The 22,193-nt window shown below is 30.6% G+C and overlaps 1 protein-coding gene across 2 annotated transcripts; it reads right to left on the minus strand.

The window, feature by feature from the left end:
* Window positions 1–10,328: 10,328 nt before the first annotated feature.
* On the minus strand, window positions 10,329–13,115 carry LOC107887438 (ABC transporter G family member 1). 2 transcript variants are annotated; one of them, XM_041089127.1, is made up of 7 exons: window positions 13,099–13,115; window positions 12,634–12,992; window positions 12,072–12,542; window positions 11,899–11,985; window positions 11,665–11,790; window positions 11,366–11,560; window positions 10,329–11,285 (listed from the first exon to the last, which is right to left on the minus strand). In XM_041089127.1, the coding sequence occupies exons 2-7, from the start codon at window positions 12,874–12,876 to the stop codon at window positions 10,485–10,487; spliced, it is 1,923 nt and encodes a 640-aa protein (XP_040945061.1). In that variant the 5' UTR covers window positions 12,877–12,992; window positions 13,099–13,115; the 3' UTR covers window positions 10,329–10,484. The 2 variants fall into 2 exon arrangements, with proteins under 2 accessions (XP_040945061.1, XP_016667178.2); XM_016811689.2 differs by lacking the exon at window positions 13,099–13,115 and having other exon boundaries at window positions 12,634–13,055.
* Between the last annotated feature and the right edge of the window lie 9,078 nt (window positions 13,116–22,193).

Raw genomic sequence — 22,193 nt, forward strand, 5'->3', positions numbered from 1 at the left:
GTATTTATAATGGGATCTTAGTGTGGAACTGTGGATTTACATATATACATATATATTCAATTTTAAAATAATTTCTTCGACCACAAATACAATATATTTGGAGGAGCATATGAAACACGAGATCCTTTTAGTATGAAAACAAAAATCAGTTCATGTCAAACAGTTAAACTAAATAGACTGATGGTGATTATTGATTAACCCATCACATTATCCATGGTGGGTTGTTGACGAGTATATATTAAAGAAAAAAAAGCAATATCTACTGTTAGAATCAAAGAAAAAAAAACAAGCGTCTCCTGCTTCTTATGGCGATTTTTCTGAGAGTAACGACAAAGGAGGCGGTTTCACTGTTAGTGTGTAATTATTATATCCAGAAACTTCATCAGGTAGTCAATACAGGCTGCGGAAAATAATATTGTTATTGATTTTGAAGGTTTGATGTTGTAGTGGAGGAATTAAAACGTATTATTTTTTTATTTAGGAGTTAATAAAAAATTATAAATAGTTTATATTATATAAAAAATATAAATATGATAAGAATATATAATGAGATTAATGCTAATTTTTTTAAGTATTACATGCATATATATTTCTATATTTTTTTAACTAGGTTTGTATTATATTTATATCTATTCTATTGTGCAAGTGTGATTGAATTAGTATCGCAAGTCTGTTAACATCAACTTATTTTAAAAAATTATTAAAATAATTCTTTATATATTTTAAATAAATTATATGATTACTAGAGTACTTTTGTATTTTTCTTATTTTACAAAAAAAAAAGTTGCAAATATTGAGCATTAAACTTACATCAACATTTATATGATCTTTTTTATCACTTAAACTAAAGTGATATTTTAATATTTTTAAACATTTTAATTTTATTACATAAATTGTTTCACCTATATATACACATTATTATTTAAGTGTGTGATTCAATTGGTGGAATGAGTCAACTTAACATCAACTTAGTTAAGGAAATTACTAAAATAACGTTATCTATCATACTATTATTTAGGGAAACTATATAAATAGTCGCTCAACTATGCCTACGTTCCTGTTTTGGTCACCCGACTTTAAAATTTTTTAATTCAAGCACTAATACTTGAATTTGTTCTTGTTTTGGTCACCTGCCATTAAATTGATAACGGAAAGCCATTTTCTAATTGGTATAGTAACACAATTAGTCCTCAATACTTATATATTTTATCAATTTGATCCTAATTCTAAAATAATTCAATAAATTAAACCCTTCACATTTACAAATTCTATCAATTTGATCCTTAAAATTCTTAACCAAAGTTTTCAGCTTTTAAAACAAAGGCATTCCTCAACTATTAATTGTTTTATTTATGGTTGAAATTATCCAATTTGATAAATAACCCTTTTTTGTTTATATTTTTAAGAAGTTGGTGTTAGAAATTAACTAAACATCATTAAAATAATAGAAAATAATATAATATATAATACAAATATATATAATTTACTATTCCACAGTGCATCCCTCAACTACCTTGAAGCTTTCCTTTATATCACCCATGGAATCCTCAAGTTTGACAACCCTACCTTCCAAAGTCGACAACATATCAATTGATCTTCCTGCATTCCTGATCCTCTCACGGGTCTCTAGTGGGACATTCCGATCCTTTGCTTCTTTCTCCATCTCAACTTGACACCTTACGAACCTTGACTCATGATAGTAACTGTACGGCCATAGGCGATAACTTTGATTCAAATCCATCTAAGCCAGCCAAATTCTAAAAAAAATTCTCAAAAAAAAATTATTACAAATGAGGGGGAACACCTATATTTATAGTTGAGCTCTCTCAGATCCAACGATACATTTTAAATTATATCAACATCTGATATTAAAATCTATTTATAAGATGAGAGTCCTAAGATATTTAAACACTCCATAATCTTATCCTTTAGGATTACAAAACAATTACCTTGGTAACTCTAAATTATTGGAGTGTTTCATCCGGCCACCAAATTTCAAGTAGATGAGTTTTCTTTGATGTTCCAATCAAACCAGTCCAAGTGGGTTAAATGAGTCCAATTTAATCAATTGACTTTATTCCGCAGTTTCATGTTCTATAGTCTCAAATTTTAATTCGCGGCCCATGACAAATACATGTTTGATAAATATTCTAGTTATTATAATTATTTGACTGAGTTAAGTGTGATGAGTTAAATGACGCTAACTCAACTAACTCAAATATAACAAAAACTAATGAAATTTAAAAATAGGACAAAGGAAAATTATTTAACTAAACCATTTTATGTGTATTTGATAGGAAAAATTATATTTCATGGTACGTGATAACACAAGATTATCAGTTAGATGTACGTTCTAAAATTTGAATTGAATTTAACATGTTATACACTTGACAATTAATAATACTAGAGGTGCATGGTATATGTTAATTTAATAAAATCAAATATTATGGAGATTAATATGATTAATCTTTAAAATGTCGTCATAAATTTTGTTGATTGAATTTTAGTTGAATTAGTATGGGTATTATTGTCAATGCAGGAATATGGGGATTCAAGTGCGTTGAAGTACATTATCTTCTTATTTACGAGTTGATGAAATACTATGAATTATAAACATTGTGTTAAATAAAATAAATATAATTAAAAAAATACCATTAAATTTTGGAACTCGTATAATTCTTTGAAACAACTACCCGTCTACCCTAGGAATTTGGAAATGACCCTTTTTCTTTTCTGAAAGCGAAATTCGAAAATGACTTTTTTTTCCTTAATTCACGGAAATTACCAAGTGAGTGATAAAAGGGGAATGAATCAAAAGTTCTTCAATTCACGGAAATGACCGAGTGATAAAAGGGGAATGAATCAAAAGTTCTTCAATTCACGAAAATGACCAAAAATGAGTGACAAAAGGGGAATGAATCAAAAGTTCTTCGCTGATAATATATATATATATAAATATATATATCTATATATTTGATAAAACAAAAACTGAAAGTACTCAAATTGTTCCTACAACATCAAAGGTATCATTTGTTTTGTCTCTATAAATGAGTTCTTATAAAGAGTGTCGAGATGCTGAGAATTGTGACACTAGGCATGGAGATTGTACATTCATAATTTATGGTTGGTTGGGTTCATGTAGGCCATTGGCCATTGAAACTCGAGGATAAAAACGAGCGTAGACACTTTGGGAATTATTGGAAAAATTATAATTTTCTAGAAAATTTGAGGTATATTCTCGATTGGTAAAGGTGGAGAGTTCAATCATAAAATTACTGCTTTGTATTCTACTCCATGATACCTTTACAACGTTATATTGTAACACCCCTAACCCGTATCCGTCGCCGGAAAGGGGTTATGAGGCATTGCAGAACATAACACGGTTCAATACAAATTTGGCTCAATAACGGGCACAAGGTGAACTTTCTTCAACCGATTAAAATAAAATAAAAATTTAGAGAAAGTTTCAAACTTAACCTGAACAACAATATCAATTATAAACAATCATGTTATGCTCTCATATTCCATATTCAATTTAATCATGTAGCAAGCCAAAAACCAATTGAGAAAGAAACATATCAATTTAACCAAAACTAACCAACGTTAATATCTTAGCATCCGGATAACTATAAAGAAAAAAAAATATTATGTCATTCAAAACAACAATTACATTGAACCAATTCCGATAGTAATAAAACATATAATTAAGGTATTTTAATTTCTAAGGTCAATTTGTCAAGTCCATCTTCAACTTGTTAGATCAGTCCGAAATTTACAATAGCAAAAATCATGAAATTCAACTTACAATTTATCTTTGATTTGTCTAAATTTATTGGACAGTAAAGTGCAACATTAACATACAGTATTTAATCAATAATAGCATGAAATGTAATCAATATGTCCAGATTTGTACAGCATGAACACATTAACAATATAGCATAGATAAGGCACTTAAACAACATAAATGACAGCACATATTAATTTCCAATTACATTCTTCAACAACTTAATTAGACATCATTAATTCACAAATATCCGAACAGCAGTAACAATATTCGGACAGCATTGATTTGCTAAAAAATGGACAACATTTAAACAACATTCGGACAGCATAATATGCTCAAAAATGGACAGCATTTAAACAACATTCGAGCAACATAATATGCTCAAAAATGGACAGCATTTCAACAACATTCGGACAACATTTTATCATCACACATACTAAATTGCCACCATCCAACACACAAGATATACCATATAATATACTTCCAAAATGAGCTAATTACATAGCCTAAAATACACAAAATTAGCATCATTATCAAGCCATTTTCGCATGGCTAAATATATATACACTTCATGACCAAACAAAACAAATACTAGCTTATACAAGCCATATATTCAAAGTTTGAGCTTTCAAAATACCGAGATAGAGATCAATATTGTGGCGGACTGTACTGGCCCAAATTCAAGGTTATCGGAATAGTAGTTTCGTAACCACAAATCCAATTTAAAGAGAAATTTATTTTAATATTTTTGCATGAATATTGATATGATAGGAAAATCGTATGAAAATATCGATAGAAAAATTTTATCGATTTAGTGGTTAGTTAGAAAAAGAAATTATTGAAGAAATTGGGTCAAAACAAGGTATTGAGACCTCGATCTCGTAAAACCGAGTCAAAAATATTTTTATAAATATTTATGAAGTGTTAGTAATATGGTGTTAAAATTTCGTTAGAAAATTTTAATGTTTGGGTAGTCAATTAAGTGAAAATGACTAAATTGAAAAGGCGTAAAAGTTACTAGAAGAATTAAATAGCTCAGTTGTTAAATGAGGAGGGACATAAATTGCAAATAAGCCCACAAGGAGATATTTTGGGCGGCATAAGCTGAGAAAATCAGGAGAATTGGAGAATTAAGGGTAAAATTGGAATATTGCAAAATTTACTTTAAAAGTTAGGACTAAAGTGGAATTATCTAGATTTCTCTTTATTTTTCTACATTCTCATCAGCCAAAAACATCCTAAGGGTTTAGTCAAGCTGGTTTTTCGTAATTTTTGCACAGAGTGAGTTAATCCTTAACTTTTTCTTGTAATTTTTGTATTTCTAAGACTTTTACAACTAGGTCCTATTACTAAATTCATTAGTTTTTGATTTTATGAATGAAATTGAAGGTTTCTATGAATATGTGCTGGAATTTTATGATAAAATAGCATGAAATAAAAGCTTTAATTTGTTTATGAGATGATTTTATTAGGTAATTTCAATAGAAATTGATTTGTAGGACTTAATTGTGAAAAAGTTTGGAATTAAAGTCTAGTGCTAAAATTATGATTTCCAAAGGTTATAAAGTAGTTTAAAGTGATAGAATAAAGTTTTGATTGAGAAAAATCAGCTCAATTGAGAGGTTAATTGAGCAGGGATGAAATTATCATTTATTGAAAGCTTAGGGAAAAAATGGTAATTAACATTATACACTAAAACAGTTTTGGATAGTAGCAGTAGTCTAACTTTGAAAAATCACCAAAAATTTTAGAGATCGAATTAGAGGATGAATAAAATATGAAATTAAAGCTTATTAGGTCTAATTTCTTATAAAAGAAACGGTGTAAGCAATGGAATTGTAAATCATGAGATATAATAGATTTTGTGAGACAAGGTTAGAATGAATTCGGGTTCCACTGTTTTGACTTTGGAAAATCATTAAAAATTGTAAAAAAAATGATTATGAGTTATAATTTATATGCTTAGAATCCTTAATGAGTATATTTTCAGAAAAAATAAATGGAAACATCATCCAAATTCTGTACAATGAGATAATTAATTTTTAGTAAAGAGGAGTTGGAACTGTCAAACAGTGAAATAGGGGAAACTTTAAAGAATAAACTGTACTTATTAGCTAAACCAAAAATTCTGAAAATTTTACGGTAAGAAGATATGTGAGTCTAGTTTTGGGAAAATTTAGCAGATATTAATTTGGAGTTCCGTAGCTCAAGATATAAATAATTTAGTAACTATGACTTAGTGAGACAGCTTTGAATGCACTATAAATAATAATGAAATTATAGAGAATGTTACATATGAACATGAAATGTATTAGATTAATGATTAAATTTATTTATTTAGATCCAGAAAATTCAAATACGAATCTAGATCGAGGAAAAGAAAAAGTTCGAGATTAGTAGATTTTCGTTTACGAACAAGTATCGAGGTAAGTTCGTGTAACTTGAATTATATTCTTAAATGCTTGAAATATATTTTTCTTGATGTGAATATGATTTGGATGTTTATTGTATGATAATTGATGAAGTATTGATATTCTTGATGAAAAGAGAAAATAAATTCCAGTTGAATGAAAGGAAAATTCGATGGATCTCTGAAAAGGAATTGACGGTAAAAAGGATCTAACCCGGACGGGTGATTCTATCCTGATATAGCCCTCCCGAAGAATATGTGGAAAATAGATTTAGCCTGGACAGGTAATCCAAATTAGGGTCTGAATTTAGCCTGGACTGGTAATTCAGATCCAAGCTCATTAACGTAATTGTAGTTGCAGGGGATTTAGCCTGTACTGGTAATCCCGACAATACTCTATGAGTTTATATTACAGGGGATTTAGCCTGGACTGGTAATCCCTCTGTAAGGATGACGTTCGCGGGAGTGTGCTCTCTGAAATGGAAATGTGCACACATGATATGAATTGACGAACTCGGATTTGTACACTAAAGTGTACCCCTGAAAATTCATCGAAATTCCAAGTAGTTCAACGGGATAAATATGGAAAAATAACAAGGGAATGGAAATCATGGAATTGATGAGCTCATCAATCATGGTATATATTATTGATACATGGAAATTATTGGACTAATTTGAATGTTGAGTTTATGCATGATAGGGGAATAATGTATGGAATGGGTGTATGAATGTTTATTGCATTGTATTGAAAATATTAGGTAAGTCTAATTCTTGTTACATGAATTTACTAAGCACAAAGTGCTTACCCTGTTTCCTTTTCCCCTGTTTTGTAATGTTAAGAGCTCGAAGGTTGGATTTGGTCGGAGACGCATCACACTATCAACCTCAAGAACTCGGTATATAAAGAAACTTTATTTTGGAAATCAATGGCATGTATAAGCTAGTAAAGTAAATGTTAATGTGAAATGAATGTATGGTTAGCCATTGGTATGGCTAACAAATTTTGGTTTTGGTATGTGATGAGGGTATCTTATGAATATGTTAAATCTATCTTGAAAATATGTTGAAATGGATTGGTTGTGTTGGATTAGTCTCGGTTTAAAATTGCAGGGAAGATTAGAAATTTATAAAGGGGTTATATTGAATTCAAAAAAAAAAAAAACTTAAGGATTTTGCGAAAAAGTTCTTATGGTTTCAATTTAATCTTGATTTGGTCCGGATGTATGTTTTGGGCTTCGGAGGCCCAATCAAGGGACGTCATGACATGTTTTGATAAATGAATAGTAATTAACTCGTAATAATGGAAAATTAATTTGGCAAAATTTGGTAATGCCTCATACCCTATTTCGGCGGCGAATATGGGTAAGGGGTATTACACGGACTTCCTTGACGACCCCCGAGCTCGTAACTAACCTCCAAAATCTATAAAACAACGAATACATGTACAAGTAAGCTTGGAAAGCTTAGTAAGTCATAAGTAATTAAATTATCAAATGAACATTAGTATGATTATTTCAAGTAGGCTGAATACTCTTAATCTCAAATACATGTTTTTATAATCACATTTAAACAATTAGTTCTCAATATCATATTACACAACAACACCTACCTTTATTATCAAACTTTATATAAACTTAAACATACCTGAATCATTAAATTTGAACTCACATTCGGTTTTACCGTACCATTGCCCGTTGAACCGTTCGGAATCAAATAGGATGCTCATGTAACTCGGAAAGCTTGTACAATGAGAACGTCCCAAACGTGGTCTTACATGTAATCAAATACCGATGTCACTGTCCCAAACATGGTCTTACACGAAATCATACACGATGTCAATGTCCCAGACATGGTCTTACACGTAAATCTCAAATCGATGCCAACATCCCAGACGTGATCTTACACGAAATCACATATCGAAATCCTAGGTCATGACATATGTATCCTAATTATTCCTATGGTTCGTACGGGGCTTTCAGACGTCGTAATTCGATCGAATTGAGCTCGTAATTAATTGTCCCATGCTTATATCAAATTCGGCATTTACCCAAATATAATTAATAATTCAATTCAGCAATTATAAATCATATACATTCGAAATTAACGACATTTATTTACTTATGAACTTACCTCGGACGAAGACGAACTGACCGGGACGGCTATTCGACAACATTTGATTTCCCCCAATCCAAATCTAATTTCTTCTTTTCTTGATCTAATTTAATACAAATTTAACTTATTTAATAACATATTCACTCAAATTTGTTCTAAAAACACATAAATGGGAAAATTACATTTTAGCCCCTAACATTTCACATTTTTAACAATTTAGTCCCTATTTCACAAAACTCAAAATACACATAATTTAAAAATATCTAGCTTGGCCGAATATTCCTATAGCTCATATAAGTCCACACATTTCATTTATTTCACATTTTAGCCCCTCAATTTTTTTCATTTTCACAAATAAATCCCTAATTTGGATTTTTATTAAAAATTATTTAATAAAATTTAATAACACTTCTCAAAATCATAATCATAATATTATCAACAATGACACTTCTCGAAATCATAATCAATTCCAAAATTAACACATGGACTAGGTAATACACAAAGCAACGATCTCAAAAACGTAAAAATTATCAAAAAATAAAACAAAGAACATACCTAATTTAATCTTTTAATTGCCGAAAATACAAAGCTCGAAATTCTCTTTTCTTTCTCACGTCTCGGCAGAATAAAGCCATTTGCATGGCTATATTATGTTTTATTTAATTTAATTATAAGTTATTATGCTTTTTACCATTTTACCCTTAATGCATTATCATTAAAATCCACCTAATCTTGTCCAATATTGTCCATCACTATTATTAATGGTATAATTGACATGCAAGTGCTCTAAATTTTCATTTTACATTAATTTGATGCCTTCAACAAAAAGACCTCAAAATTTTTCACGTTACGCGATTAAGTCTTTTTATCAAATTAAGCACACAAACGATAAAATTTTTACACGAAATTTTCACACGTATTTATTCACATACTGTAAACACTAAAAGAAATTTTAAAATATTTTTCTGACTAGGATTCATGGTCCCGAAACCACTATCAGACTAGGGTCTAAACCGGGCTGTTACATATATCATATGCTCAAAATGATTGAGTAAAATGATTGAGTGATGAATGAGAGATTTATGCTCAAAATAACCTACTTGGAAATATTTGTTGAGAAAAAGAAAAGTTTAGATCTCACATTGGTTAAATACCAAGTATGAGATGTGTATATATATGAGAATCCACTTGAAGGATGATTGAATAACTAAGGTTGAAATTTTGTCTTGTGCATAGGGGGTGTAGATCCAAACCCATTGGAGTCGGCACCACTTGTATAGTGTGGGTGATGCAAAATGTTTGGACTAATTGGGCCCAAAATGGTTCTAAATTTTAAATTTTGAAAAGGAAAGTAACCAAATTACTAAAATTAAAAGTACAAAAAAAAAGCAAATTCCTATTTTATGAAGAGTACGAGAACTTATGACATATTTTAACTCTAATGATGGATAAACAATGCAACTCTAGTAATATTGTTAACCCTTAAATAGGAAGATAAAAAGAAAATGTTCATACTAATGGATTCGGGTTCCAATGCACGAGATCTTGTAGCACTTACCAATGAGGCTCTATCAATTAGTATTACACAGAAGAAATCAATTATAGGTACACTAGTACAATTAGATAGGTAGGGAATTCTTATTTGTACAAATGGTATTTCGAGCTTGGAACGAGCATGAAGAAATTAACGATACTTCTTTATCTTTTGAGTCTGCTAGATTGGTCGCTCAAGACCTTTGGTCTCTACTCGGATCCGATGAAAAAATAGGATCACTTATGGGTTCATTGAGAATGATTCTGATCAAGTTCATGGCCTATTAGAAATAGAAGGCGCTCTGGTGGAATTCTCACGGATAGAAAAAGATTATGGTCAGTTTGATAATGATTGAGTAACATTGCTTCTTCGGACCGAGTCGAGGAATCCCTTATATATGATGCAAAACAGATCTTGTTTTATCGTTGATCAGATAAATTCCTATAAAAAATACGAATCGGAGTTTGAAGAAGGGGAAGGAGAAGGAGTAAAAAACCCGCAACAAATAAAGGAAGATTTATTCAATCACATAGTTTGGACTCCTAAGATATGGTGCCTACCTGTAATAATTTCAACCAAACTAAAACTTGGTTAGCAACTATATTTGTTGTAACGCATGAAAAAAAAATATTGATACACCCTGATTACTGCCACTGTCTCTTATCCGCACAATAAGGCGTCGCCGAAGGTGTGGCCGATGGATTCACCGTGACCTGTGTTCTTTCCTTTCGCGTTGCGGACATGAATTTCACCATCAACGGTTTTACCTTCTCGGTAGTCTTGATGATAATCAAGAATAATACTCGATAAAAAACAACCATTGCAAACAAGATAGCAAGATCAACCCACTTCGAGTATGCCGTTTCAAAATGCCAAGTTTGCTTCAAAATTTCTTCACCAGTAATGGTTGGCGACCCTCCATTTCCAGCTTCAGCATTGGGAAAAGTCAAGCCTAGAAACTCGTTCTTAAACAGTCCCTGATAGGCATATTTGTGGAACACAATGTGGTAGAAGGGATATTTCAACAACGGCTTGGGAAGATCAGTGGGTAGTCGGAAGAATCCGCCGACCAAGATCATTATACCTTGAATTCCAGCACCTACTATGATTCCCATCAGGAAATTGGGTACCACACTTGCCACAATCATCATTAAGCTCTCCACCAACATCATGCAAGCGAATAATATCATGACGAAGAACAAGAAATGCTGATATCCATGGTGAAGTCCTGGAAGGAAATATGTAATTGCGCCTGGAATAAGTGCGACGAGTGCCAAGAATGGCAGAGCAGATAACGTATTTCCGATGACAAAGGGAGTGACACCGTAGTGCCCATTTAGTCTTTCACGTTCGAATACCTTCATTTCCTCTACAAAAGAAGGGAATCCACCAATGGCCATGAAGGTTAGAAATGATGCCACAAACATCATCAGTGAACCTCTAGCCTGCAAAAAAAAAAAAAAACTTATATGATCACTTGCAGTGTTGAAATCGATCAATCAGTATTTTGTATTCATTTACGAACCTGGATTGATCCATTGTCCATCCCGATGTGGCTAAACACAGAGCCAAGTACAATAGAAAGTGAAATGTAGATACCTAGACGCAACCAATAGTAGCCAAGGTCACGAGACATGTTTGTGAAAGATCTTCTGGTAAGGACATGGCATTGGGTGAAGAACCCAGACTGCCTATTATTTTCCTCCAATGCTCCACTACCCTGACATGAAAATCCAACATCCAATATGTTTAATGCCTTTTGGATTATCTATTTTAGATTCTGTTCAGAGAAAAAAATAATGAGCTGTTATAAACCTGACCAACCTGTTTACAAATCTGAGCTACCTCTTTCTGAGCCATTTGGTATATATCTGAAGACTTATATGACTTCACTAGGATATCAATAACTTCCAGTGTGGGGATTCCATTAGCAAACCCTTGCTCAATATCCTGTTTAAAAGAACAAAACATCATACAGGATACTTGATGTATATTTGGAAATATTTGTAGACTAGTTACCAACCCATATTGGGCTCACGGTCTTGACCAATATCATACCTTGTCAAAATCCTTATTGATGGTTTTGAGGAAGTGATCAGATGGATTCTGGTGACTTGGGCAAGGGAATCCATTTAAAGCAAAAAACTACATATTTTAGAAAATAAGATAGGTTAGTTTGTTTTGACAACTCTCTCTTTATGTATATGTTATACTAGTGAAAAAGAACATACTTCATTTGCTGCAGAAACAGGACCAAAATACACAGTTTTGCCTGCAGATAAAAGGTAAAGATTGGTGAATAGTTGAAACACTTCAGCGCTAGGCTGATGGATGGATGCAATGATTGTTCTTCCAATATTGTCTTTCTGATTCAGGCTTGCGATTCTGCTCATCACATAATATGAAGCCGCACTGTCAAGGCCACTAGTTGGTTCATCCAAGAACAAAAGCTTAGGGCGTGTTAATATTTCAATGCAAATACTAACTCTCCTCTTTTGGCCACCGCTTAGTCCTTTAGCACCCCACCCACCAATCCGAGTATCCATGGCGTCTTGCAGACCCATTTCTCTGATCGTCGTTTCGGCTCTCTCCTTCTTTTCTGAATTGGCCATAGTATCCGGTAACTGGAGCTGAGCTGAGTAGTAAACAGCTTCTCTTACAGTCAGTGTTGTAATCAGTGCATCGTCTTGGGTTACATATGCCTGCGGTGTGATCCATGGTAGTAATTTAATTTGCATGCAATTAAAAAGGGAACTTTATAATGAAATTCATTATTATGGAATTTCTCCTTACAGATGTTCCATAAGCCAAGGCTTGTTTACGTCCATTGATAAGAATATGTCCTGCTTGGCTTGTGTTGGGACCCTGTCTCCCTGCTAAGGTATCAAGAAGTGTGGATTTGCCACAACCCGAAGGACCCATTATGGCCAACAGCTCACCAGGGCGAGCGTAACCAGTCAGGCCCTGAAGGATCGGTCTTCCACCAGCAACCGTGACCGACAAATCGTCCCAAGTCAAGAGAACACCATCCTCCATAAACCTGTTACTTCGGCATCCATTGTTACTCGCTGGCGTTGGATTAAGGTTTTCAACCTCGAAGGTAGCATGGGTTTGTGATCTACCCTGCACTGGTTCTGACTTACGAAAGGAAGCTGCCATAATTAAGAAAACAAAAAGAAACTGAGGTCAGAAGGAGTTAGGACTGAGGTTAAATGTATATGCTATATTTATAATGGGATCTTCCACTCCAGGTCTTACATGTGCCTAGTCGTGTAAGGTTTTTTCTTCCAAGAATCGTGTAAGCTTTTGGTATATATCATATTTTATAAATGATTTTTAATGAAATAGATGATTAATTTAATATTTTTAATTTTTCTTTAAAAAAAAGTCTACCTCTTGTCTTTACTTATATAGAGTACTGCTTAAAGATTTTAGCTTTAATATCAGAATAAAAGTCTGAGTATAAATCAGTTATTTAAAATACAAATATGCATTTAAAAATAACACACATGATATTTGAAACTAATCGTAATAACACATACGGAATTGTATGGAATTGAAATAAAATATAACTTTAATTGTGAGTAAAAAGAAATTTAATTAGTTAAATATATTAGATTAAGAATATTAAATGTTATTATTATTTTTCTTGAGTTGGTATCGAGTTGGCTTATGACACCAACTCAATTGGCAACATTATCAATATATACAAATAATGTAAGTGAAACAAATCATGTAATAACATTAAAAAGTATAAAAATATTAAAATAAAACTTTGTTGTAGGTGATAATTTTTTTTTATAAATGTTAGTGACTATTAATACGGGTTCAGATCTATACATTTACAATCTTATTATTAGTTAAAAAAAACATAAGAAAAAGGTAAAAGTACCCTTATAATAATACAACTTTTTAAACTATGTAAGGATGTTTTAGTAATTTCATACACTAAGTTGGTGTCGAGTTGATTCGGGACACCAACACAGTCACACACTTAAATAATAGGATAGATAAAATAATGGTATAGATATACACAATTGATGGAGGCAATAAAGTATGCATAATAAAATTTAAACGTAGAAATATATCAAAATAAAATTTTGGTTGAGTGGTAAATTGAAGGAAATTTGTTAATCTAAATGGCTTGGTTTCAAATTCATCATATGCATATTTTTATTCTTTTTAATAAAAAATATTAAAGTGCTCTCAAATAATATAATTTATTTTAAATGTGAAATGAGATTAAAATAATTTTCCTAACTGAGTTGAGATCCGGTTGCTTAGTAAAGGGCTTTATAAATAGTATAGGCTAGAAACTCTATCGCACGTGTCTGCGTATAAAACCACATGTTTAGAACACATATTTGTGCTTAAAAATAACATACAATAAAAAAAGGTACGAAGGTAATAAAATTTGCATAATAAAATAAAAATGTATAAAAAAATACAAAATAAAATTTTAGTTAAGTGACAAATTTAAAGTTATACATATTGATATGGGTTCAAATCCAATCATAAGTATATTTTAAAAAAATAAGAAGAAGACTAAAATGCCCTTGAATAATATAATATGAAAGGGTATTTTTGTAATCTCTCTAACTGAATTGGTGCCCGATTGACTTATGGCACCAACTCAGTCAGGGGCTTAAATAATAGTATAAATATATAATCGACAGAGGGAAGGGAAAAACTAGAAAAAAAATTTTGAGGGGTCGAAATTAAATTGTAATTTTTATAATAGTAAAAATACAATAAATTTTTATATTTTTAGGAGAGCCAAAGTGTAATTTTACTTTTATTAATTTACAATTTTAAAATTTTTAAAGGACTTAAATAAAAATAAATTCATTTTAGGGGGTCGGGGCTCTGCCAATCCCCTAGCTTTGTCCCTAAATACAGGTAATAAAATGTACATAATAAAATTTAAATGTAGAGATATATTGAAATAAAACTTTGATTGAATGGTAAATTGAAAATTTTGTCAATTCAATTGGTATAGACGGAAATCTATTATAAATTAATATTTTTTTAAATAAGAAAATAAAATACCGTCAAAAAATATTAAAATAAAATTTTTAATTGAGTTAGACCCAACTGAAATTTTTATTTGAATATCAAAACATCCTTTCACCATACGAATGTATGGATGAGGTTATCTTGGCTGCATTAAATATTCTTTGAATTATGAACGTAAAATCAGCCGAAGCCAAAACTGATTTTTTCTAATGAGTTACAAGTCAAATTGTAAAGGTACCATAAAATCTAATTGGTGACTGGTGATAACTGATTCACCTGTCACATTGAACGTGCAAGTAATAGGAGAAAATTAAAGACGCGACTCGTGTTTCACGTGGCCATGTTTTCCACGGTGAGAGTAACGCCTCCCCATGTTTTTAATTGCGCATCAATCAATCTCAACCCACCCAACTTCTATTCGAATTCGAAAACCTAGACTTTGGTTAATTAGAATTCGATTTAATTAAAATAATAATTAATCGAGTTAATTTGGTGTCATTAATTACATGGTAGTAACTCAGATGTTGAAAATGCACTAAAACTAGTAAAATGTTAAATTTAAAAATAAAAAAGCTAATTAGGTATTTTATTTTTTAAAATCATATAATAAGAGGGTTATACCCTCCTATGATACCAATCTCAACCTCACACCCTCGTCAAGAGAATCGTGAAAGCATTGCGTCACATAAGATGAAATCGCATGATCCGTACAAAAGATTCAAAAAGTGATTAAAAATCAGTATGATTCAACTAAAAAACCAATTTCTTTTTAAAATGATCTAATTGATTCCCTCATCAATCCTATTTAAAAAATATTAATTTTGTTTACTTGTCAGTGCGTCACCTATACAACATTAATTTTATTAATGTTATTTAAAAAATCAACTTTTAATTAGATGTATTAAAAGAAAATTTAATTAAGCTTTTGATCAATAAAAAAAGCTACTAGCCTTTTTTTTTTAAAAAAAATTCTTTAAAAGTTACTTAATTGTTTTAAATAACATTATTTTTAATATAATTTTATAAATAAAAGTTTTTTCACTCAAAGTGTGATATCTAATATATAAAGTTTACATCTTATTGCAGACATAACCGGCTAAATAGGCCATATATGCCAATTTTTTTAATTGATTAAATAGATCCTTTTTTTTATTATTTAGAAAAATATGTCAATTTTAGAGTGTGTGTGTAAAAGTGCATCCAGCTGGATGCATTTTTTTTTTGAAATTTCAATTATTGTTATAAACTAAACAAATAAATACATAAAATAGAAATTCATGGAGAAGAAAAGTTTTATAAAAGGCCGGACACGGCATTTGTAAGGGAGGCCATACCATGTTCTCATGTCCTACATTAAACGCGGCAACATAAAGCCAAAAATATTTTAGGTGAATATATTAAATGTTACCTAACTTTTGTATGAAAATTCAATGTGGTACTTGTAAATTTTTGTTCTAGCCTAAAGTAGTAGTTAAAATTTTTCGGCCAACCGGTAGTTAACATGTGTTTTTCTAAAGTCACATTTTCTTAAATGGGTTAATTTTAATATACTTCGTATTTGAGGCGGATTTAGGGGGCTGACACGGCTCAACCCCCTTAAAATGGAAATATTTTCATTTAGTCCCTTTAAATTTTTAAAAATTTTAAATCAGTAAAGGTAAAATCCTAAAAATCCTAAACCCTAAACCCTAAAATCCAAAAACCTAACGTGGGGAAAACGGGCAAATCGCGTCCGCAGGGGCGCGCTACGTGGCAACAAATCGCGGCTACGTAAGCGCGCTTTGCTGATGTGGACACAAATCGTGCTTTCGTGGACGCGATTTGTTGCCACGTCAGCAAAGCGCGCTGACGTGGCCGCGATTTTTTGCCAGGTCCCCTGACATCGCGCTGACGTGGACGCGATTTAGGGAAAAATGGCTCATTCCGGTAAATAATAAAATACCGGCCCATTTCGGTAAATTTAAAAAAAAGTGACTTTTTTTGGTATTTTGCCTACATTAAACGCGGCAACATAAAGCCAAAAATATTTTAGGTGAATATATTAAATGTTACCTAACTTTTGTATAAAAATTCAATGTGGTACTTGTAAATTTGTGGTACTAGCCTAAAATAGTAGTTAAAATTTTTCGGGTAATTTACCAATAAAAGCCGTTTTTTTCAAAATTTACCTAAATGGGCCGATTTTTTGATTATTTACCGGAATGGGCCATTTTCCGCGAAATTGCGTCCACGTCAACGCGATGTCAGGGTACGTGTCAGGACATCGCGTCCACGTCAGCGCGATTTGTTTACGTGGACACAAATCGCGCCTACTAGGACGCGATTTGCTGACGTGGATGAACAGTTTATGTTTTTAAGCTTGGAAAACTTTGAAAGGCCATAACTTTTCGCTCGGTTGTCCGATTGAGACGATTTTTTTTATTTCGAATAAATTTTCGAGATCTACGCGTTGACAAATAGCCGAAGGCGGTTTTCCGCAGTTTTCATCAAAAAATCCTTTTTTGCCCCTAAATTTTGATTTTTTCGGTTTAAAATTGAATTTTTAAACATTCAAATCATTATTTTCCTTATTTATTTGAAGTAAACACCGGATATTTTTTTCCAGAATTGTCTTATATCATCCTGTTATAGGTATAAGTCAGCTCATTCCACTTTTAAGAAGTTCCCTAAAATTTTCCATTTTATTCAATTTAGTCCCTAAAACCTAAATAGTCATATTTTCAAATCTAAGCTTCGTTTTTCAATTCAAATTCAAATTCATCCTTCCATAACATTAAAATATTCTTAAATACAAAAATTTCATGCTAATTTTGAAATATTTACACTTTAGTCCCTATACTCGTAACTAACAAATTATACTTTACAAATTAGTCTCTATTCATCTCTAAGCAGTTTGTCAGCACGTAGATCTCGAAAATTTATTCGAAATAAAAAAAATTGTCTCAATCGGACAACCAAGCCAAAAGTTATGGCCTTTCAAAGTTTTTCAAGCTAAAAAACATAAATTGTTCATGCCACGTCAGCAAATCGCGTCCTCTAGGGCGCGATTTCCGTCCACGTCAGCAAGTCACGCTGACGTGGATGCGATTTCCTGGTGCGTACCCTGACATAACGCTAACGTGGACGCGATTTCGCGGAAAATGGACCATTCCAGTAAATAATTAAATAGTTGGCCCATTTCGGTAAATTTTGAAAAAAAGGGCTTTTATTGGTAAATTACCCAAATTTTTCAGCCAACCGGTAGTTAATATGTGTTTTTCTAAAGTCACATTTCCTTAAATGGGTTAATTTTAATATATTTCCTATTAGAGGCGGATTTAGGGGTTGACAGGGCTCAAGCCCCCTAAAATGGAAATATTTTCATTTAGTCCCTTTAAATATTTAAAAATTTTAAATCAGTAAAGGTAAAATTGCACTTTGACTTCCCTAAAAATGATAAAAAAAATTGATTTAATATTTTAAAAATTATAAAGATATAGACAATTTAATTTTAACCCACTAAACTTTTTTCCTGGCTTCACCCTTGTTTCGTATTAATTTCATATATATAATATAATATAACATTAGATTATGACATATTCACGATATGAGTAAAAATAATTATGTAACAAAATTTATGAAAAGTTAAAATGAAAATTAAATGTGATTTTAATTGAAATGGTAAAGTTGAATTTATAAATGCAATTAGGTCTCCGATTCAAATTCCATCATCTATATGTATTTTTCTATATACTAGAACATACCCATAGCTCCTCCCAACCCATAAATAGGAGGATAATGCGCTTCAGCACACTCAAACCCACGTCCTCCTACATTGGCAATAATGTCCATACTAATCAGGTTAAGACTCAATCAACGTCAGTGTTTGTTTTTTAAATTGAAAGGGATGATTTTTTGTTTGTTTGTTTATTAAAAAATAAAGTGAGTGTTTATGGTTAAACCTATTAGTTTTCAATCATATAAGGTACTCATAATGGGTCAACATGGGAGATAATGCGCTTCAGCGCACTCGAACCCATGTGATTTAAAATTAATACTAAACATAAAAAAATTAACTCAGTTATAAAAATGTGATTCGACAAAGAAAGAACACATGTTAGGCTGTGGATTGGTTTACAATTTTAAACTTAACGATGTTAAACTTAGGTACTATTTTATTTAATAGGAACATAAAATAAGTACCTAATTGAAACAAAAAAAAATATAGATATCATATTGAACTTTCATGATAAATTCAGGTGTCATTTAATATATTAACCCTTATTATTACTGGTGTTAAGTGCCGCACTTGTGCTAGGGATTCATAATTTGATAAATTTTAAAATAAAATTTTAAATTATACATTATTAAAATTAAATTAAAAACATTAAATTAATACATTTTCTATGGCTAGTGTCGAAACCTTTTTGGGAAATCGGCTTTTTATTTTAAAATAAAAATGGGAGTCGCCACCAATTACTTTTAAGAGGCATGATCGGGTCACCTCGTAATTTGATCATTTTAATAAGAGGTTTGGTTTATTAAAACAATGTTTTTCGGTCTACAAAAATATAGAAAATGAGTTCGGGAGTTGGTTACACACGAGGAATGATTAACACCCTCATTGCGCCCAAGATTGGTACCTAGTTGATTACTTGGTGTCTTTAGTGTCGAAAAATGAAAATTTGAGGAGATTTTAAAATACGATCATTTGTTAAAATATTACTTAATTAAATTAATTTGCGCGAAAAGAGACTTATTTTAAGTTAATCGAGAAGAAATGATTACGTCCCATAAGTTAAGACATAATGCCTTGGATCCCTGAAAACGAGAATAAACACTAAAAATTTTATTTTTTTTAAATATATTCGATTATCTCGATTTTAGAAAGAAACCATATCCTGTAAGTTAGAACAAGACTTTTCTAAATTCAAAATAATGAACATTGGCCTCGGTTTAAAAAAAATTCATTTTTATGCATTGTGCCAAGTTGAATATAATATTTAAAGTACTGTGTATTTAGCTTATCTAGGCATAATATAAAAATACGTAAATGTGTTTAAAAACAATTCATGATGTAGTTATAGCAAAATAAAATAAAATAAAATAAAAACGCGTAAAATGAAACGATGATATACGAAAAAAATAAAAATATCATATAGTAAATGATATAACCATAATAATAATAAAACACCAAATAATAACGATGACAATAATCATATTAATGATCACCAATTCTAATATTAATTAAATAATAATATAAAAATAAATAATTATAATAACGATAATAATAACAATAATACAATAACAACAAATGAGTAAATAAAATGCGTAAACAATCCATTTTTAAATATATAAAGAGTAATAAATAAATAAATAAAATAATAAAATAATAATAATGATAAAGGCATAAAAAATAATGCTTCAATAAAAAGAAAATAAAAAAATTATAAATTAAAAAAATAAGTAATAATAGATAAGTAAATAAGTAAATAAATAAATAAATAAAAGAATTAAAATAAATAAAGGACTTAATTGTAACTTAAATGAAATTAAAAGGGTAAATCAGAATAAAATAAAGGGGCCTAATTGTAATAAAATAACCAAATAAGGACTAGATCAAAATTTAAATGAAATTTAGGGGCGTAAATTGTAAAAAATAAAAAAGAATAGGGACCAAAATGAAACGCACTGAAATAAATAGGGACTAAATGGGAAAATATCCGAAAGCTCCTGGACACGTGTCCTTCTCTAGAAGGTCAGCAGACTGAGGACTAAATTGAAACAATCAAAAAATTAAATGGTATAACTTCTAAAAGAAAAATAAATGTAATTAGGACCCAATTAAAATAACTTAAAAGGCATAAGGACTGAGAGTGAAATACCCCATTTTAAAAAAAACACGCAGATCCCATTTTTTATATATATTGTGTTAGAAATGTTTTTAAGAGAAATTCATGTCATCATTTTAATCGAAATGGTTAAATATATTAATTATTTGGACTAACTAATATAATTGTAAAAGTAGAAGACTTAGTTTTGGATTTTGTGCAATTAATCTCGTGTTTATTATTGGACAAAAGATTGGATCAAATAAAATTATTTTTCAAGGATTCTTACGTGATCTATTTACCTTATATATGCAATTCAAGAATATATGCGTTGATTTTATGATTTTTTGTATCATTCTATTAAGGATGATTGATTTGAGCAAATTAAAATGGACTTACTTTGGAGATTTTTTATTTATTCTGAACTTTACGGAGTATTTGTAAAGCCTTTTTATGAGATTTTGATTGTAATTGATCTTTATATTAACAAGTCTTAAACACTTATATATTTGAAGTTTGTGCAAGTTAGAACTAACCATAGTTGATAGAACTTACTTGTTCACTGCGGAATTTGTAATTGAGAATTTATTGAGAGTGTAAAACAAATTTGTTACTTGGTTTTATAACTATAAGTTTGTAGGGGAAGAATTTAGAGGTAAGTGATCTAGATCTTCAACCACAAAAGTGAAGTTATTATGCGAGATGTGATAAAGACTTACATCACTTGTTGTATTGGGATTAAAAATAACGGATTTACTCACTCGAACATGGGAAAATTGAATTGCATAAACAAACTTTTATCTTTTGTTTTTGTTTTGTTTTATGCAATGCTATCAGGAGTGTTCACTTCCACTATCACTTCGATTACGCATTTTATTTTTCTTAAACAATTATCGGTTATAGATTCAGGTCAAAAAAGTACTCAAATTTTATTCGCTAAATAACTTGAGCTCGAGGTGAAACCTTAATCAGCTTATCAGTTTATTCAGTTTGAATACTCAAAATAAAATTATTTTAATTTATTCTGTTTATTTTGTTAATTTAACCAAAATTTTGTAGCGGGCACAAATTAAAATTAAAAACACATTCCCAGAAAGGAAAAAAAATGTGTATGATTTTTAAGGGGCGGAGATAGGGGCATAGGCTTGTTAGGTAATTAATTATTTTGGAACGTTTAAAGTTTTAGCCTTTTAGGTAATCATTTCTTTTAAAGGTTAAATTGTACTAAATCTAATATATTTACTTTTTTTACTTTAATTTTATTAATTTTATTTTGTATATTATTCTAATTTTAAAATTTTAATCTTCACCAAACGATAACTATTAAATTCATTAAATCAAGTTATGTTATTTCCAAAATTTGATGCACCAAGCATATTATCATATATGTAGTGTTACGTTAAGGTATTATTTCCACATTTTACTCATTAAAAATGCAATTAATGGATTAATGATTAACATTTGTGTCAAGACTGAAATTTCAAATTTAAAAGGCATAAGAACTTAGAATGATCCAATTGGAGAATA

This window comes from Gossypium hirsutum, chromosome D02, assembly GCF_007990345.1.
Source record: "Gossypium hirsutum isolate 1008001.06 chromosome D02, Gossypium_hirsutum_v2.1, whole genome shotgun sequence".
Lineage (NCBI taxonomy): Eukaryota > Viridiplantae > Streptophyta > Magnoliopsida > Malvales > Malvaceae > Gossypium > Gossypium hirsutum.